Genomic DNA, 18,719 nt, shown 5'->3' on the forward strand with positions numbered 1-18,719 from the left:
ATGGATCTAATTATAAAACTGAATCCTCTTTTCACTTATCTGTCTTCCAAGATGCATCACAGTAATTTAGAACAGAACAAATTTCACATTTCAATGAGTTTCCTTGTTTTTGTACTGCTCCATTTTCACCTTTTAATCAGGAAATTTGCCCTAGGGTACCTGCTATCTGAGAGCAGTGCTTTGTCTTTTTTTTTTTTTTTTATATAATTGTAGGCTTACTTCCTGATATTGGGAAGGAATTTTAGCACTCTGACTAGTCGTAGTACACCAATTCTAATGGTACACTGCTACTTTGTATTTTTTGTGTATTATGTATGTATTTATATACAATTTAATATACAATTTAAAAAAAATTATACGCTTTCATATGTTTATTGTGAAGTAAACAGTGAGCTTACAATCATGTGATATGCACCAATCATTAGAAAAACTCCCAAAGTTGGATCAAATTGACATGAGAAAATGTTTCACTCTTTTGCCACTAGAGATTACCTTTGAATGAAAATGGCAACTTCACAACAAAAGGTGTCTTGCACCCTGCACTTTGCAAAGACTTTGCAAACTGTGTGATAGTGGTGCAACAGACATTCTGTACTTTTCAGAATTGATCTATCGACTAGGAGGAACATTAAATGTTAGTAAAAGCAATTTGAAGAAGTCAATTGTATAAGCAAAAGGAAAGATTTGATTTGATTTGGATTTGTATGACTATCTGAACCACAGGTTGTATGAGGATTGTAAGTTAAGAAAAGGCCCTCGATGTTAACATCTTTACTTGAAAAATTTTCAGCAGAAAAATGTATAGGTGTATTATCTAACAATAACAATGCATTAATATTTTCATTTGCATTTACTTTTAATTTCTGAATTATTTTCTTCTTTTACAAAGTGATGGCGAAACCTCTCAGAAAAAAAGTTTGGAAACTCCAATACATACATGAAAAAGACAACCCAAATTATAATCTGAATTAGTGAGGTTTTACTGTATTAAAATGGATGGTGTGCATACCTGATCAATAAAAATAATAGTACTAAAAAAAATGCAGGTTTACATAAAAAAAGTAAATTCAAACTAACTTGCAAATGTTTGATACACTATTTTTTTCTATAACATTCATTGCCAATGTTTTTTTTACAAAATCTGTTTATCAATGACTTGTGTTTGATCCAATGTAGGAGAAATGTAGAGAATTCAAGATGTAACTTATGAATCTAAAGTTTAAAAAAAAATTAATATTTTACATAGAAATATAACAAAAAACTTTCTCCACTATATTAGTCATGTACTTACTGATCAACCACATAGAAGTTATCACCATCATCACCTTGCTGTATGACTACCTCATCAGGTAAAACCTGATAAAAAATGCAATCAGGTTTTAATAATAAATAGAAAATTAATAATTTTAATATGTAACTTTCACATATTATTTTTAAACTATTTTACACTATTTTTAAATTATCTATTGAAATTCATACATAAACAATTTGATTTGTCACCAAATAATCAACACTCAATATTTCCAGCAAGGAATACATTTTTAACAACATACAAACTGGTGAACAGGATAGCTGAATTTCTATACAACAATCCAGTGTAGTACAAATCCAAATCCACAGTCCGTACTATATTTAAAATGGCTAGGAATTAAGAAAAGAAATATTTCTTTTCTTAATTCCTACCCCAGCACTTCCCTTACTTTTTTTCCCTATCACCCATCACCACATCTGCAAGCCTATTTCCAATAATTTACTATTCCTTTCCTTGTGAATAGGTAATAATGAATGTAATGAATGTTGACTACAGTTCAACATTCATGCTCCCTTTCTCTGCATTCAAGTAATATTATTATTTCAAAGAAGCTGAAATTAACTGGATAATATACTTTTTTTAATGTAATAGAATAATAATAAGCAGGAAAAAGATTGTGGTGTTATATTTCAATATAGACATTGAAATAATCTGAAACTGTGTGCAATTCTACATTCAGTTTCTGTCTTGGAAACACTTTGGTTCATCCAGTGACAGGAACTGACTTCAGCCTTCAAGGCTTGGCCTTGGCTCACATTTCAAAAGGTTGTTGGGTTATATTTCAACATAAAGCACTAAATAATTTGAAAATTGTATCATTTCTACATTAAATTTCTGTACTGGGAACATTTTGGTTCCCTCCTGACAGGGACCAACTTCATTCAAACCCTATGCTTACATTTAAAAAAAAAAAAAAAAAAAAAAAAAATGGAGGAATAATTAATTTTATATCAACAAACAATTTAAAAGCAGAAATCCATGCCACTCCTCAAACTTCAACCATAATTCAGCTGAAATGTTTCGTTACATCAATCAGCTGTTTTATGTTATTTTAAAATAAAATAAAAGTAAATTATTTCTCCTTTAACGCTTTGCAGACCAGCATATTTTTACTTCCCATGCAGCCCAGCTCTAACAATAAATAAATAAAAAAAAATAATAAAAAATGTAGTTCAAAAATTATTTATTTTTAAGTTTACATGAGCTAATATATAAAATAACAATACAAAGCATTTTAAAAGCTATGATGCAATATTCTTCCTAGAAGAAAATATTCACAAAACTTTCCACCAAAATAAAAATATTTTTCACTTTAGAACACCCAATTTGAATTATTTGTTTGTCCTTTTGTGGGTGGGCACAGATACAACATCCAAATTATCTGCAAAAATCTCATCCTGCAAAATACATACATCCTTCAAAAATGTAATTCTATCTGTCCATTCTTCAGACCAATATTTCTTTATATCAGTTTTTTTTCATTTAGTCCCACATTGATAACACCAAAAACTCCTTTAGTTCAGTTAATGAAACTGAAACTCAGTCCCTTCATATGGAACAGTTAGGAACTGCCTGATTTGTAAAAGTCCCCCCCCCCCACAATTTCTTCAGAAAAGTCTAACAACTTCTCAATTTCACCATCGGAAAGGCATTTAAGAGATCCTGTTGTCACATCACATCTAAATACTTCACTGTAACACAGATATAAGTTAATCCTGGGTATAACCTCCATGCACAAGCACACTGTGGGTGACCACTCAGGTGTGAACCAATATAAGCAGGTATCAAGGTGTGGCGCCCACAGCACATGGAGGAATACCACCCCTCAGTGTTACCAGGCAATACTAGGTGGTAGATTAGCATTAGCATTAGTAGAGGCATTTGATGCAAGAAAGCAAGCTTATGCAGCATCAGCCAAAAAAAAAAAAAAAAAAACCCACTTCCACTTCACCCCTCTGTTCGTTCAAAATACCTGTCCAGCTGAGCCTTAAACTTATTTAGGCTATCAACCTCCACCACAAGGGATGGCAGTCTGTTCCACCAACCAACCACCCGCTGGCTAAAGGCAAATTTCTGCACGTCTATCCTACATCTGTCTTTCCTCAATTTGAATTTATGCCCTCTCAGGTGATTTTTCTGAGCTAGAGGAAGAATCCCATCAGCATTGAGCATGCTTAAACCATTCAAGGCTTTATACACCTCTATCAGATCACCTCGCTGGTGCCTAGTCTCCAGACACTGTAATTTGCAAAACTTAAGCCTTTCTTCGTAAGAGCACCCCTTTGTTCCATTCACTAATCTTGTTGCCCTTCTCTGTACTCGTTCCAGCAGCTCTACATCCTTCTTGAAATGAAGCCTCCAGACCTGTATACAGTACTCTAGGTGTGGCCTGACCATTGCCTTATACAATGGAATAATCACCTCCTTATCCCTGCTGGAAAAATTCCTGTATATCATTGACAATACTCCATGAGCTACTCTTGCAGCCCGTCTGCACTGCTCAGAGAACTTCATATCTGCCTGCACAATCACCCCCAAGTCCCTTTCATTCTCTATCACTGTCAGTGTAGTACCACAGAGTTGATACGTTGCTCTGGGGTTGCTGTTTCCCATGTGTAGTACTTTACATTTGTCAATGTTAAACTTCATTTGCCACCTCTCAGCCCATCTGCTCAACCTAGATGACTCTCATCAACCAGTGCAATACCACCACTTTGCTTATTGGAGGCTTGAAGTGGTGGAATTAGGTAACAGCTTACAATACCAGTCAAAATCTTAGTATTTTTAATTTATGAAACCGGGATACCAGTATTCCAAAAACAAATGGTTTTTCTCAATAAATTTTGATGACAATTAGATGCAATAAAGTAAGAAAAAAAACAAGTACTGTAATTACTTGAATTCATGTTTTATATAAACTTTTATTGCAATAATAAATATTCTGAAAAAAATCATTAAAATACAGTTATTCTAAAAACAAAGAAATACATATTGTTACTGCAAAGTTTAGTTATGTTTAAGCATCCACACTACCTGTCCGAATAAAGTGAGCTCTTAAGAAACATATGCAATCAATAGTATGTTGTTTAAAATGGATCTAATTTTGGTACATATTTGATTAGTGGCAGAAAACGCCCTTTCGGATTCTATTCTGGTACTATTGTACTGAGACAATCGTAAACGATCTCAGTCCATATTTTCTAGGCTTTGAACTTTTTTTAGCAAAAATAGTTAAAAGTATTTCATTAATTTCCAACTCAAGTTTATCTTTTAAAATCTCATTGGAGTAGGGCAATTTCTTATTTTGGAAAGAATTTGCTGAACACTGATGTTCTGTTCCATGTTGGTCTTCCATGGTTGAATTATGTTCATCATTTTCTGAAGGAGAAAGACGTTTTATTAAGTGAAGTATAATTTTCACTATAGTATCTTTACTGGGTCTAGGAGAGAGCAAAGAGCTTCACATATATAAATGCAAAGAAGAGAAAGACAAATCAGATCAGACGCATATGTAATTGTGTGGGATAGTATTAGATACCCCAACTGATGTTGCAGATGAACTCGACAGTTACTTTGCATTAATATTTACAGAAGAAAACCCTTCACATCAATGAGAAATTATGGGAGTGAAGTCGAAAAAAATTCAATTAATGATGTTGGAATTTCACATGTTAATTTAATGGAAAAACTTTCGCACCCACAGGCGTGTAAGGCTCCTGTGGTTGATGGCATTTACCCTATAATCTTAAAGGAGGCAGCAAGTGAGTCATTGAACCATTAAAGCTAATTATGAGAGCATCACTGGACAGAAGAGATTCCGTTGGATTGGTGTAAATTGGAACATAAAGGCGGTTCTAGAAGTGTAACGGGAAATTACCAACTGGCCAGTCTAACTTCAGTAGTAGGGAAAATCATGGAGGAAATGATCAAGGGTGGAATTCAGGATCATTTAGATGGAAATGGAATTCTGTAGGATACACAGCATGGTTTTGTAAAGGGAAAACCAGGTTTAACAAATCTGGGTAGCCATTTTGACAGGTCACTCGCGAGCTGGATTTAGGGAATAATTTCGACATCGTTTATTTGGATTTCAGCAAAGCATTTGACTCAGTCCCACATGAGTGGTTACTTTATAAGCTGGAGCAGGCTGGAATCATAGGGAAAATCTTTAGATGGATAGCACGATGGCTTGAGGGCACCAGGCAGAGGGTTGTGATAAACGGTTATTCCTCAGATTGGGTTAATGTAAGAAGTAGGGTTCCCCAAGGATCAGTATTGGGACCACTGTTGTTTTCGATTATTTTAAATAACATCTACGAAAGGAAGGAGGGCGTGAGGTCTAAACTTGCAGATGATGTAAAGATCAGTAGAGTAGTTAATGATTGCCGCCAAGCAGAGCTTCTTCACAGTGACCTAGACAGACTTCCGGGATGGTCAGAAATATGCTATATGCTTTAATTCAGCAAAAAGCAAGGTCTTACACCTGGGGAACAGCAACCCCAAAATAACTTATACACTTGATGGAGTTGAACTAAAGTCAGTAGTGGAGGAACGGGACGTGGGAGTTACGATACGGTCAGACATGAAGTTGTCCGAGAATTGTGGACAGGTTGCAATGTTGCATGGTGTCCTATCAATGATTTATCGGACATTTGCTAGTAGAGATAACGATGTCATAATCACATAAAGGTGATTTTATAACCTATATGTGATTAAATTATAAACAATTATTTTTTTAAAATTAGTACCAAAAAACCGGTATTTTTTTCAATCAATACCGGAAAAAAATGACTGGCATCCCGGTATTGTAAGCCCTAGGTGGAACCCTTGTTTAGTCTCCAGAGCTAAGTTCTGGTCAACCCTTCCCCACCACTTCCATCATGCAGTATGACTGATGACTTTTGAAGTTATGATGAACATCATGGGAAGATCCAATCTTCCTTACATTTCGAGGGTACAGCTCGAAAACTGTATTTGCAGGCCTGCCGCTAGTTAGTACACCGGACCGAACCTATTGATAACTCTTTAGAAAGCTTCCGGATCAGCTAGTGTATAATCCTGCTATCTCCACTCTGCCAGATAGTGACTGGAGGGAGTACAAGTAGTGTGTATGCAGGGGTGCATTGTCGAGGGCACGTTATGTCAAAGATCTGGTTGTATTCTTACCATGTGTATGCCATATCCAAAAAGTTCATTATTTTATACAGCATGTCCCCCCCCCCTACTTTTCTTACTATTGAATACACCATCAATTGTCAAATTAATAGAGTAAGTTTATCTGTGAAAATATCTAAACATCTCAGACACTTCCTAGTTCATTTCACAAATGAACGTGGTCTCAATTCTAATCTCAATGACGTCCATTTCCACTTGCAGTCTGCAAAACCCCATGTATTTTTTCTGACAGAATCTCAGTTATCGGTTGATTCAACTACTGTTCATCTCAGTTGCCCAAATTATTCACTGTATGATTCCTTTTGTCTCAAAGGTGGTACTTGTGCATATGTCCGTTCCGATATTCCCTGTCAGAGACCTTGGTAATCTGATATCTCTTCTTTTCAATATTCTCTGGCTTAAAATCTCTTTACTTCATTTGTCAAATTCATCTGTCTCTACCATTCTCCCAACTCTACTAATCACTGGAGCTCTTTGACTTCCTCACTTTGCAACTTGACTTTCTCCAGTCCAACTTTCCTAACAGTGAGGTAATTTTCCTTGGTGATTTTAATGTTCACAACTCCAGCTGGCTTCCATTTTCTAGTCACACTGACCCAGCTAGTTGAGATGCTGAAGCTGTTGCACTTACTAATGACCTTGCACAGATTTTTCATTTACCTACAAGAATACCAGACAATCCTAACCATACAGCCAACATGCTTGATCTTTTTCTCACAAACAACCCTTCTAAGTACAGTCGGTCCTCGTATAACACGTGTTTGCATTACACTAATTCGATCATACACAATTTATAAATAGGGGAACGTTATCTTATATAACACGAACCGAATTCGCTTATACACGATTCGCCTTTGTGTTTACAAGAAATGGCAGTCGAATGCGGAATCACCCCAACTGAACGCAACACGATAGGAACGAAGAAGATTCTGAAAATGTATTTATGTGTTTTATATCAGTGAAGGGGAAACACATTTCACCATAATAACGTAAAAACCAACACAATTCCAGCTATCCTGATATAATCGCAAATGCAATTAGATGGAGTTTACTACCAGTTTATAACAGATTCCACTAGCAGAAACGCAACTGGAAATTGTTTTTATTGTTTTACGGTAGTAACCCCCAGAAATGTGCTTTAGTAAAATGTGAGGTGTTAATAGTGTATCTCGGCCTTTACGGTGTTGTTTATTCAGTTGCTATACGCGCGCAGCTTTGTTTATGTGTATCAAGCATGCCTCCTCGTTTTGTAATTGTGCTTTATTCCCTAAAAATGAGTAAAATACTTAAAAGGTGTGAAAAGGAACCGTCCTGGCTAAGACACTGCAGATTCAGAGAGAAAAAAAAAAGAAGCAATATCGATAAACAGAGGCGGACTGGGTCAAAAATTCTTACCCGGGAAAATTTGTAGTGGCCTCATACTACGGTTTATGGCCAAAATCACACCGGCCTCCGGCCCACCGTGGTTTCCCCCGTAAGGCTTATGGCCAGTCCGCTTCTGTCGATAGAGAAAAAATATGAAATTGTGAAACGCTTTGAGCGAAATGAAAGACCATGTGATATTGCACGTGCTACGACCTAAATGAGGCAACGCGGAGAATCACAAAGAATGCAGAGAAAATAAAAACAACTTTCATAGTGGGAACAACTCAAAGTGTAATTAAAATCCATTAGATTAAGACACAAAGAATTGGAAGAGATGGAACGGCTGTCATCTCTTTGGATAGAAAATCAAACAAAAAGCAAGTCTGCTTACGATAGAAGCAAAAGCATTAGCAATATTTTATTACGACTTACGTATTATAATTTATACTTACGTATTATAAAATACGTAAGTATTTTATTAAGTATTTTATTACGAATATTTTATTTAATATAATAAATTTTTTACGTATTACGTAAAATAATTAAAAATTAATAATTAAAATTAATAATTAAAAATACGTAAAAAAAAAAATTAAATTACGTATTATAATTTATACTTACGTATTTTCTCCGTAAAAAATACTTTTTTAGTATTAAAAAATACTAAAAATACTTTATTATAATATAATATTATTTTTATTACGTATTTTAATCGTTATAAAATACTTACGTATTTTATAACGATTAAAATTACCCGATTATTTATTGTGTTTGGTAATGTTTTGGTTCCAAATGTGTGTTCAATCTTGGGTGGTCGGCACCTAACCCTACTTTTCCCATAGGGGCTGTTGTTTATATTGCACGATTTTGCATTGCACGAGGGTTTCTAGGAACGCAACTATCGTGCTATACGAGGACAGACTGTACATGGTCGAAGTGAGTGGTCCTTTAGGCACCTCAGATCACAAACTTGGTGATTGTCTCTTCTCCAATGCAGCCTTTATCTCATGGCTATTCCCAACCTCGTATTGTTTGGCATTACAAGAATGTAAAATGGGATGACCTGCAAGATTTCTTTTCCTTGGTCGGATTACTGTTTCAAAACTTGTGATGTCAATGTTTGTGATTGTGTCAGTGAAATTATTCTTGTAGGAATGGGAATCCTTTATTCCATACTCCACATTAAAATCTTGTCCTTTATGTAAACCTTATTGGTTTACATAAAGGACAAGATTTATTTAAACATTTATTGGTTTTCCAATAAATGTGTTAAGGCTGTTCAAGAGAAGAACGTTGCATATCGTAATTGGCTTGTTTGCAATTCTTTAGTTTCATTTTCTGCCTACACCAAAGCGCGCAAGAATTGAAAGGTGCTTCCGTAGCCAGGTGGGCAGGAGCAGCAGTGCGTAGCACACGCTTCTTGATTAGACCGGGGTTCAAGCCCGTCACCACCAAATACGGAGGAAGCGGAAAGGTCAGGGAATGACCACCACATATCCCCGGAGCAATATGGCCTTGTTGCTAATGCTCCTAAAAACCAAAAACAACAACAACAACAGCAACAATTGAAAACCAGTTATTAACCAGTCCAAACTAGATTTTAAACAGACTAAGAATAGAAAACTTGCTTCTCGCCCTAATGGTAGCCAAGCATTCTGGTCTCTTGCCAAAGCTATTGGCTGCAGCTTTTGCCCATCTCTGCTCCCACCTCTGTCAAAACCAGATGGTTCTGCTGTCATTTCAGCCAAGGATAAAGCTGACCTGCTAGCATCCCATTTTTCTTCTAACTCATGTATTAATGACCTTGGTAAAACACCTCCCACTATTCCCAACCCGCTCCATTCAATGCCTCCTGTGGTCTTCTGTCAAAAGGATGTCAGAAGGATTTTGACAAATCTTGATGCAAAGAAAGCTCCAGGTCCTGATGGTATTTCTCCAATTGTTCTCAAAACCTGTGCTCCTGAACTTACTCCTGTTCTTTGCCGCCTTTTTTCACTTTCTTATTCCAAAGGTGTTTTTCCTTCTTCTTGGAAATTTGCTCATATCCAGCAAGTTCCGAAAAAGTGTGGCAAATCATCCCATCCAATTATCATCCTATTGCAATTACCTCTACTCTTTCTAAAGTAATGGAGAAACCAATTAACTGTCAACTCTTAAACTACCTAAAAACCTTCCGTCTGATCAACGCTCGCCAGCATGGATTCCATCAGTGTCAATCCACTGGTGATATTCTTGCTTATGTTACCCATTTATGGACAAATTCAGTGGAAAAGTTCGGTGAAACACGAGCAGTTTCTCTTGACATCTCAAAGGCTTTCGATCGTGTTTGGCATAAAGGTCTTCTAAACAAGCTTCCATCTTATGGTTTACCAACTGTTTTTTGTAATTGGTTATGCAGTTTTCTGTCTGATCGCTCACTGAGAGTGATGGTAGATGGCTCTTTGTCTTCTAATTTCTCCACTAATGCTGGTGTCTCTCAAGGTTCAGTTCTTTTCCTTGCTCTTTTCCTCTTGTATGATAATTACCTTCTTCTATTGACTGGAAATCCTAACCATAGTTTTACTGATGATAGCACATTGCATTCCACTTTCCATTTTGAGAAACCTTGCTCTGCTCAATCAGCTTCAACTTTTCGAATAGCCGCTACCAATTCCTTAAATGCCAATCTCCAAGGTCTTCTCCAGTGGGGCGAAGACAACTTAGTTGATTTCAATCCTTCTAAAACTCAGTCTTGTCTTATATCTCGCAAAAAGGATTCTTCTGCTCCTATTCTTATAAACAGTCCGAATATATGCCACCTCCAGCCATCATCCATTTACTGTCCAACTTCAAACTCACAAAACCAACTTTTCATCTTCCTCGTTTATTCATTCAACTACTGTTTTCTGAAACAACCTTCCTTCATACGTATTTTCTGAAAATTACAGTCTACAGAAGTTCAAGTCCAATGTCAACAAATATCTTCTTTCATCTTCTCAACCTCCAACTCAAGCACGGTACTAAGTACTATAGGTTCTAATACCTCTCGAGTTTGGGGTTTTCATTTAAGAAAGTGCCAACACAGCAGAAAAATAAATTCCATAATTGAAATGTTTACAGATGCAGTGGCCACAACGTTGCGCTGCAAAAGAATAAAATATACTGTATACAGTTGATGAAACAATACAAACATTTTACATAATCACTTCAATGAAGTCCCACTAGGGTTGCATTTAAATGTAGGTGTTTAAAAGAGTTTGATCAAAAATGCTTCACTGCATTATAATTTTCAAGTCTTGCTGCCTCATGGAAGTTATAGGATGTTCCTGCCAATGACAACAGCAAGCTTGGGCTTTTTGGAATTTGCTTGGTGAGCTTCAAATTCATCCTCCTGGTGATGTTATTTAATTTTAAAAAATGGTATTAGTAATTTTATGTAGGCTCATGGAAAGTGATGTTTTTTCTAAAGTGAGCAAATTCCCAAGATTGTCACTGAAGGAAAAATACCTTCCCCAAGAAAGCAAGACAGAAAAATATAATTCAGAGATAATTTTTTTTTTTTTTAAATCAAACTAGATCATTTATGTTTGCATTCTGATTTAGCACAATTCTTTAAGACACTTGCTTTTCACTTGGGCATCCTATTTAAGACCAAATTCATGCCAAATATCCAAACATTTCCCAAAACTAACTACAAACAGCCACGAAGCTGTCCAAACAACCTAAAAAAAATCCCCCCCCTTTTTTTTTTAAGTTAAACCTTATAATTCATGCATATGAACACTGACTTTTTTTCTTCTAGTCAAACACAAAAGGATGAAAGTTACTTTGTTTGTACATACACTAAATTGTATACAATTGATTTTTCTCCCCCCCCCCCAAACACAATTGTCCTGCACCAAATTGATGTGGACCTTAAAACATTAAAGATAAACACAGCCACTGATAATTACAGCAGAAACAATAAACAGTCACTACAATGGATATAAACTAATTAGGATTCTGATTAATTTAGCTTACTTTTCTTTCAAACATGGCATCCAGTACATCTTGCATTTGATTCTGAAAAGGAAAAAAAAAAAAAAAGTAAATAACACAATAAATTTTATTAACATTATTATTATAATTCATTTTTTATTCATGTTGTATGAAAGCTACAACTAGATATAAGTAAGTAATTTTGAAACCAAAAACATTAAAATGAATTTATTAAGTAAAAAAACACATTAAAGTTGTTGGTATATACTATCCCCTAAAAATTATTTAAATATCCTTCCAAAGGCAGTGAAGCTGGGCAATAAAGAAAAAGTATAAAGTGTGCAGGGAGCACCAGCAGTATTAGTAGCAGCATGAGTCACAATAAGACACTTAAGAGAGTGAAAATTTGTATGAATGTCAAAAGTCATGTCAGTAATTGGTCACTGCAAAATTGAAATTGGCTGATTGGGAAAAGATGGAAGACTGAGAATGATATAACAGCTATACCATGAATTGTATGAATAAGAAAACCCTGAAAAGGTTAGTAATACACACTACACATGAAGACATCCCAAAAAAAAAACTGACAATAGAGATCCAGATGTCAACAGGACTGGCTATAATGTGCTTCTGGAGAGTAAGTTATGTGGGCTTGGTTGTTGTTAGCAAAAAGTCACACAACCACATAAAGACGTAACTATCATTAGGAGTAAAGAAAAGGGGATTTTGCTTTCGTGTGACTACATTTTTGCTTTCATTTGCTACTGTGACTACAGTAGTCTCAGACAGTTTTTAAATTCTATACAGTGTGACCAACTGATGATGTTACCAACAGCAAATTCTAAATGGGAAGCATTCAAGAATATAACCTTGGAAGCTACTAGGCCTTTTGTTTCAACTAAAAAATACTATTCAGGGTTTAGGCCTAAATGGATGTCAGATGAACTAATCAGATTTAAAGCACAGGCATCTGTGTTGCCTGATAATTTATATGCATCCCATGCATATAAATTATCAGGCAACACAGACGACTATGATAGATATAAGCTAATCTGTAATCAAGTCATAAAGGAGGTTAGGTAAGCAAAGACAGATTACGAGAAATTTTTGGAAAAGGATGCAAAGAAAAACAGCAAAGACTTCTTTACTTGTATAAACTTTGGAAGGAAGGGAATGAATCACATTATCCATTTGATATCAATGATTCGACAGCTGATGATCCTGCTCAATTAGCTGACAAACTGAATGAGTATTTTGCATCTACATTCACACATGTGGAATTCTGTAGGGAAGTGGAGACCAGAAGCTTATTAAACTGTAACAGGGAGCAAAATGATTTTTTAATAACAGAGAGCGAAGTGGAGGAGAAATTGTTTAAGTTAAACATAAGAAAGGCACCTGGGGTGGATGGAGTCTAACCAGTTATATTAAAGGAGGCAGCAAAGAAAGTAAGCAAACCCTTAGTCATAATTATGAGAGCATCCTTGGACTCAGGTGTGGACCCCATTGACTGGAGATGTGCAAATGTATCCCCAATTCACAAAGCGAGATCAAAGGGTGACACGAGTAATTACAGACCTGTTAGTTTAACTTCTGTTCCAGTGAAAATAATGGAATCACTACAGGATCATCTAGACAAGACTGCAGTAATAACTCAGACACAGAATGGGTTTTTTATTTGGAAGTCCTGTCAGACTTATTTGATTGGATACTATGATGTGATCACAAAGGAACTGGAGGCAAAAAACAATTTTGATATCATATACAGCAGCAGCAGAGCGTCAGATATTCGGAATAATTGATATCAGACCTCTTCCAGATGGCCAAATTTTCCGGATAATCCAATGTAAGGTAAAATTTAAATAAAATTAATCTTACCTAACGATTAAATTAAATAATTAAGAATAATTAAATAAAAAAAATTTATTAACCAACCTTGGAAAACACAAACATCCATCCAGACATTTTTATGATTTTCATACAAAACAGAAAAATTAGAAATATTTTTAATTGCTCTTCGATTTTGTGACTTACCAATAACGAACAATCTGTGTGTCCCAGTAGCATTTTCACGCATAGCAATTGTAACTCACTAAAAGAGAAATTCCTGGTGCAGGAATTTCTCTTTTAGTGGCTTAGGCTTTCCTCGGTAATACTTTCCATAATAAGCCTGTCTCATCAACATTATAAACGTTTTCTTTCTTGTAATTTGCTGTAACTGAAGTAAGCTTACTTTTCAAAGGACACCGCTGCCGATTCGTCTTCAGAAAGTTTCTCGTCTTGAATATCTATTTCACATACACCATGTCTCAGTTTAAAGTTTTTCAGCCAACCTGTACTTGCCTTTAAATCTTCATTACCTCTTAATTTTCGATTCAAATCCAATGCTTTTTCACACAACATTGGGAGAGACACTGGTTCAATTAAAATTCGGTTCTGAAGAAACCACAAATAAAGTGCACTCTCTAAAGTGGCATTTTCAGGTTTTGATATCAACTTTTTCCTGCTAGATCCTCCTTCACTATCAATAATCTACACAAATTCTTTTATATCACTGGAACTTTTCTTGATGTAAATTGTTGAAGTCCCCACATTAAACTCTTTGGAGAGATTTCCTAAATTTTAACCTTTTCTAATTCTATTAAATACTTCTTTATTATTATTTTTTTTTGTTGTTGTTGCAATGTGAAAACTACACTCTTTCAATTCATTCACATCATCATCAGCCATTTTCAATCCACTGCAGGATGAAGGCCTCTCCAGCAACTTTGCAGTTCCTTCTGTTTTGTGCAATGGCCATCCATTTACTACCCACAAACTCATGAATTTCATCGATCCATCTCCGCCATTGACTTCCAGGTTTTCTTCTAGCTCCTCTTGGGTACTATTCTGTTATTTTCTTAGTCCATCTGTCATCATGTCTTGGAGCTATGTGTCCTGCCCAAGACCATTTTAGTTCTTTAGTTTTGATAAGAATGTTCTTTACTTAGTTTGCTGCCTAATCCATGTGTTTCTCTTCTTATCTAACAGTCTGATTCCCAATATTAGCAGAGGCATATGATGCAAGAAAGCAAGTTTATGCAGCATCAGTCAAAAAAAAAAAAAAAACTTCCACTTCACCCCTCCGTTTGTTTGAAATACCTGTCCGGCTGAACCTTAAATTTATTTGGGCTATCAACTTCCACAACAAGGCATTGGAAGTCTGTTCCACCAGCCAACCAACCACCCGCTGGCTAAAGGCAAATTTCCGCACATCCATCCTACATCTGTCTTTCCTCAATTTGAATTTATGCCCTCTCAGGTGATTATTCTGAGCAAGAGGAAGAATCCCATCAGCATTGAGCATGCTCAAACCATTCAAGGCTTTATACACCTCTATCAGATTCGCTGGTGCCTAGTCTCCAGACACTGTAATTTGCAAAACTTAAGCCTTTCTTCGTAAGAGTACCCCTTTGTTCCCTTCACTAATCTTGTTGCCCTTCTCCGTACTCATTCCAGCATCTCTACATCCTTCTTGAAATGAGGCCTCCAGAACTGTATACAGTACTCAAGGTGTAGCCTGACCATTGCCTTATACAAGGGAATAATCACCTCCTTATCCCTGCTAGAAAAATTCCTGTATATCATTGACAAGAAACCATGAGCTAATCTTGCAGTCCGTCTGCACTGCTCAGAGAACTTCATATCTGCCTGCACAATTACCCCCAGGTCCTTTTCATTCTCTACCACTGTCAGTGTAGTACCACAGAGTTGATACGTTGCTCTAGGGTTGCTGTTTCCCATATGTAGTACTTTACATTTGTCAATGTTAAACTTCATTTGCCACCTCTCAGCCCATCTGCTCAAACTTTCCAGATCCTGTTGCAGCAGCATAGCGTCAGTAGTGTCCTTAACAACCCTGCCGACTTTTGTATCGTCTGCAAACTTTGACATTAAGCTTGATATACAATCATCAATATTATTTATAAATACAGAAAACAATAATCGACCCAACACTGAACCCTGATGGACGCTACAAATAACATTAGTCCACGATCAGCAGTGTCCATTGATTATCACTCTCTGTCTTCTCCCCGTCAACCACCCCATTATCCATAGCAGCGATTTGCCTTCAATGCCACACTGCTCCAATTTGTGCAGCAGTCTTCCATGTGCAACAGTATCAAAGCCTTTCTAAGATCCAAGTATATAATATCAAAGTTATTCCCTGCATCCAGTTCTTTTGTGACTGCATCATAGTATCCAATCAAATTGGTCAGGCAAGATTTCCCCTTAACAAAACCATGCTGTGTCTGAGCTATAACTGAAGTCTTGTCCAGATGATCCTGCAGTGCTTACCTTGGCCAGTGCCTCCATTAATTTTCCTGGAACAGAAGTTAAACTAACAGGTCTATAATTATTTGTCGCCCTTTGATCCTCCTTTGCGAATTGGGGTTACATTTGTACATCTCCAGTCCATGGGTACCTCCCCTGAGTCCAAGGAAGCTCTCATAATTATGGCTAAGGGTTTGCTTCCTTCCTTTGCTGCTTCCTTTAATATAACTGGATAGATCCCATCCACCCCAGGTGCCTTTCTTGTGTTTATCATCAACAATTTCTCCTCCACTTTACTCTCAGTTATTAGAAGATTCTTTGCTTACTGCCAGAGTTGAATACACCTCTGGCATTCCCCTCGCTGAATAACTCCTCATGTGTGAATGTCGATGCAAAATATTCATTTAGTTTGTTAGCTTCCTGAGCAGGATCATCAACAGTTGACACATCGATATCAAGTAGACCAATCTGATTCATCCCCTTCCTTCTAGAGTTTACATAAGTAAAGAACTCTTTGCTGTTTTTCTTTGCATCCCTTGCCAAAGATTTCTTGTAATCTGCTTTTCCCTGCCTAACCTCTTTTGTAACTTGGTTACAGATCAACTTGTATCTATCATAAGCTTCGGTGTCAAGTGTTAATTTATATGTATGCCATGCATTTTTCTTCTCTGGCACATGTCTCATTATTTCATCTGACATCCATTTAGGCCTAAACCTTGAACAATATTTCTTAGTTGGTATGTAAAGCCTAGTAGCTTCCAAGATAAGTTCTTTGAATGCTTCCCATTTTGAATTTGCTGTTGGTAACATCATCAGTTGGTCCCATTGTATAGAATTTAAATACTGTCTCAGACCATCGTAGTCGTCTTTACGAACGCAATAACCCTTCCCTTTACCCCTGATGGTAGTTACCTCTTTGAGTAAATCCCACTTCAGCACACTGTGATCACTGCCACCTAGTGGTTCCTTTATCTGCAGATTCTTAATGCATGAAGAAACACTACTGATAATCAAATCAAGAGTATTACTCCCTCTAGTTGCCTCCCGAATATGCTGATGTAGAAAACAATCATCCAATAAATCCACAAAAGCCTTGCTAGTGTGTGTGACCAACCCACAAATTCCAGTCAATATCTGGAAAATTAAAATCCCCCATAATAAGACTTTCTGATGTACTGGCCCACTCTATTTCCCTGTACAGTTTCTTATTATACTCATCAAAGTCATTAGGCCTATAGCACACTCCTACTCTCAATTTTGATCTCCCAATGCTTATGTCACACCAAACTGCCTCAACACTGCACTGTCCAGCGATGTCGACTGACTTCACTTTTCACTTTCACTTTTCCCCTCCTCCCTTCCTATCCTGTCTATCCTTTCTGTACACATTGTACTCCCCAAATTCCAGTTCTGCATTCCTTATATCTGTGTGACACCACATCTCTGATATCCCAACAATATCCACCTTTGATGCTTTGAGCAATACCTCAAATTCATCAAATTTATTTACCAAACTCCTAGCATTGGTGTACACGTAAGTATACATGCACCTGGGGTGCCTCCGTAGCCAGGTGGGAAGGAGCAGCAGTGCGCAGCACACGCTTCTTGATTAGACCGAGGTTCGAGCCCGTCACCAGCAAATACAGAGGATGCGGAAAGGTCAAGGGAATGACCACCGCATATTCCCGGAGCAATATGGCCTTAGTTGCTAATGCTCCTAAAAACCAAATAACAAACAAACATGCACCTGTTTCTATTCTTAGCTACCCTAACACAACCCATGTGTTTACTTGTACCGCAATGACTCCCAGCAGTCTCTGAAATATCCTGCATCTTGTTTTTCAGGCTTCTGCTCATTCCAATAGAAGCAGTGCAAGAATCATTTTCACCTCTGCCAGTGGCTACTGTTAATCTATTAGTCTTTGTATACCCCCCCAAGCTAGCAGTTTTCCGACCCACCTAACGCTGCCTCGATAGCATCAGCAAATATTCTTGCACCCTTTCTATTTAAGTGTATCCCATCCCTGTAGAAGCAGTCTCTCCTGTTAACAAGTACAGACCAGGCTGAAAATAATTCTACCCCTTGAGCCCTGCACAATCTTTCCAGGGCCGAATTGATTGAGAAGGCTCTCATCATATATTCCCTCCTATCATGTCTCTGCAGAATTGCAGGCACTTTCAAATTCATCCCTAATTCACAGCTTTTTTTCAACAGTGACCTGTACTTGTTAAGTAATTCTGCTGGTCTCCCACTCTTAATGATATCCGCTCTATATCGTCAACCTTTTGCCCCTGGCAGACATACCCTGGTCCTGTTCCACCTATCCATTTTACAAATCATGTTTCTTGTTTCCCTGACAATAGAGTCACCAACAACTACTAGTTCCTGTGGGACGAGTGCATTCTGCCTTGGGGGTTGCTGCTGTGTTGCGTGATGACCAAGTGCAAGCTCTGGCGTTGATGTGGGTAGCTGAGAGCTTGATGGGGCCCTCAATTTAGATCCTCCGAGGGCATCCACCCTGTCGTTCAAGTTCTCATATAGGCCCATAACAATGCTGAGCAGTTGTCGCCTGATTTCCTTACACTCCTTGCATCG

At 37.0% G+C, this 18,719-nt stretch overlaps 1 protein-coding gene across 2 annotated transcripts in view; it reads right to left on the minus strand.

Annotated features, from left to right (window-relative positions):
- LOC150090401 (cAMP-dependent protein kinase type II regulatory subunit-like) overlaps positions 1-18,719 on the minus strand; it is a 232,000-nt gene that overhangs the window by 98,964 nt on the left and 114,317 nt on the right. For both annotated transcript variants that reach the window (XM_090369101.1, XM_090369100.1), the window contains exons 5-6: positions 11,852-11,893; positions 1,292-1,356 (exon numbers count right to left, since the gene is read on the minus strand). In XM_090369101.1, coding sequence (XP_090225227.1) covers positions 1,292-1,356; positions 11,852-11,893 — 107 coding nt within the window. The remainder of the gene's footprint in view (positions 1-1,291; positions 1,357-11,851; positions 11,894-18,719) is intronic.

This window comes from Mastigoproctus giganteus, chromosome 2 (genome assembly GCF_048544385.1).
Source record: "Mastigoproctus giganteus isolate SK-2022 chromosome 2, ASM4854438v1, whole genome shotgun sequence".
Classification (NCBI taxonomy): domain Eukaryota; kingdom Metazoa; phylum Arthropoda; class Arachnida; order Uropygi; family Thelyphonidae; genus Mastigoproctus; species Mastigoproctus giganteus.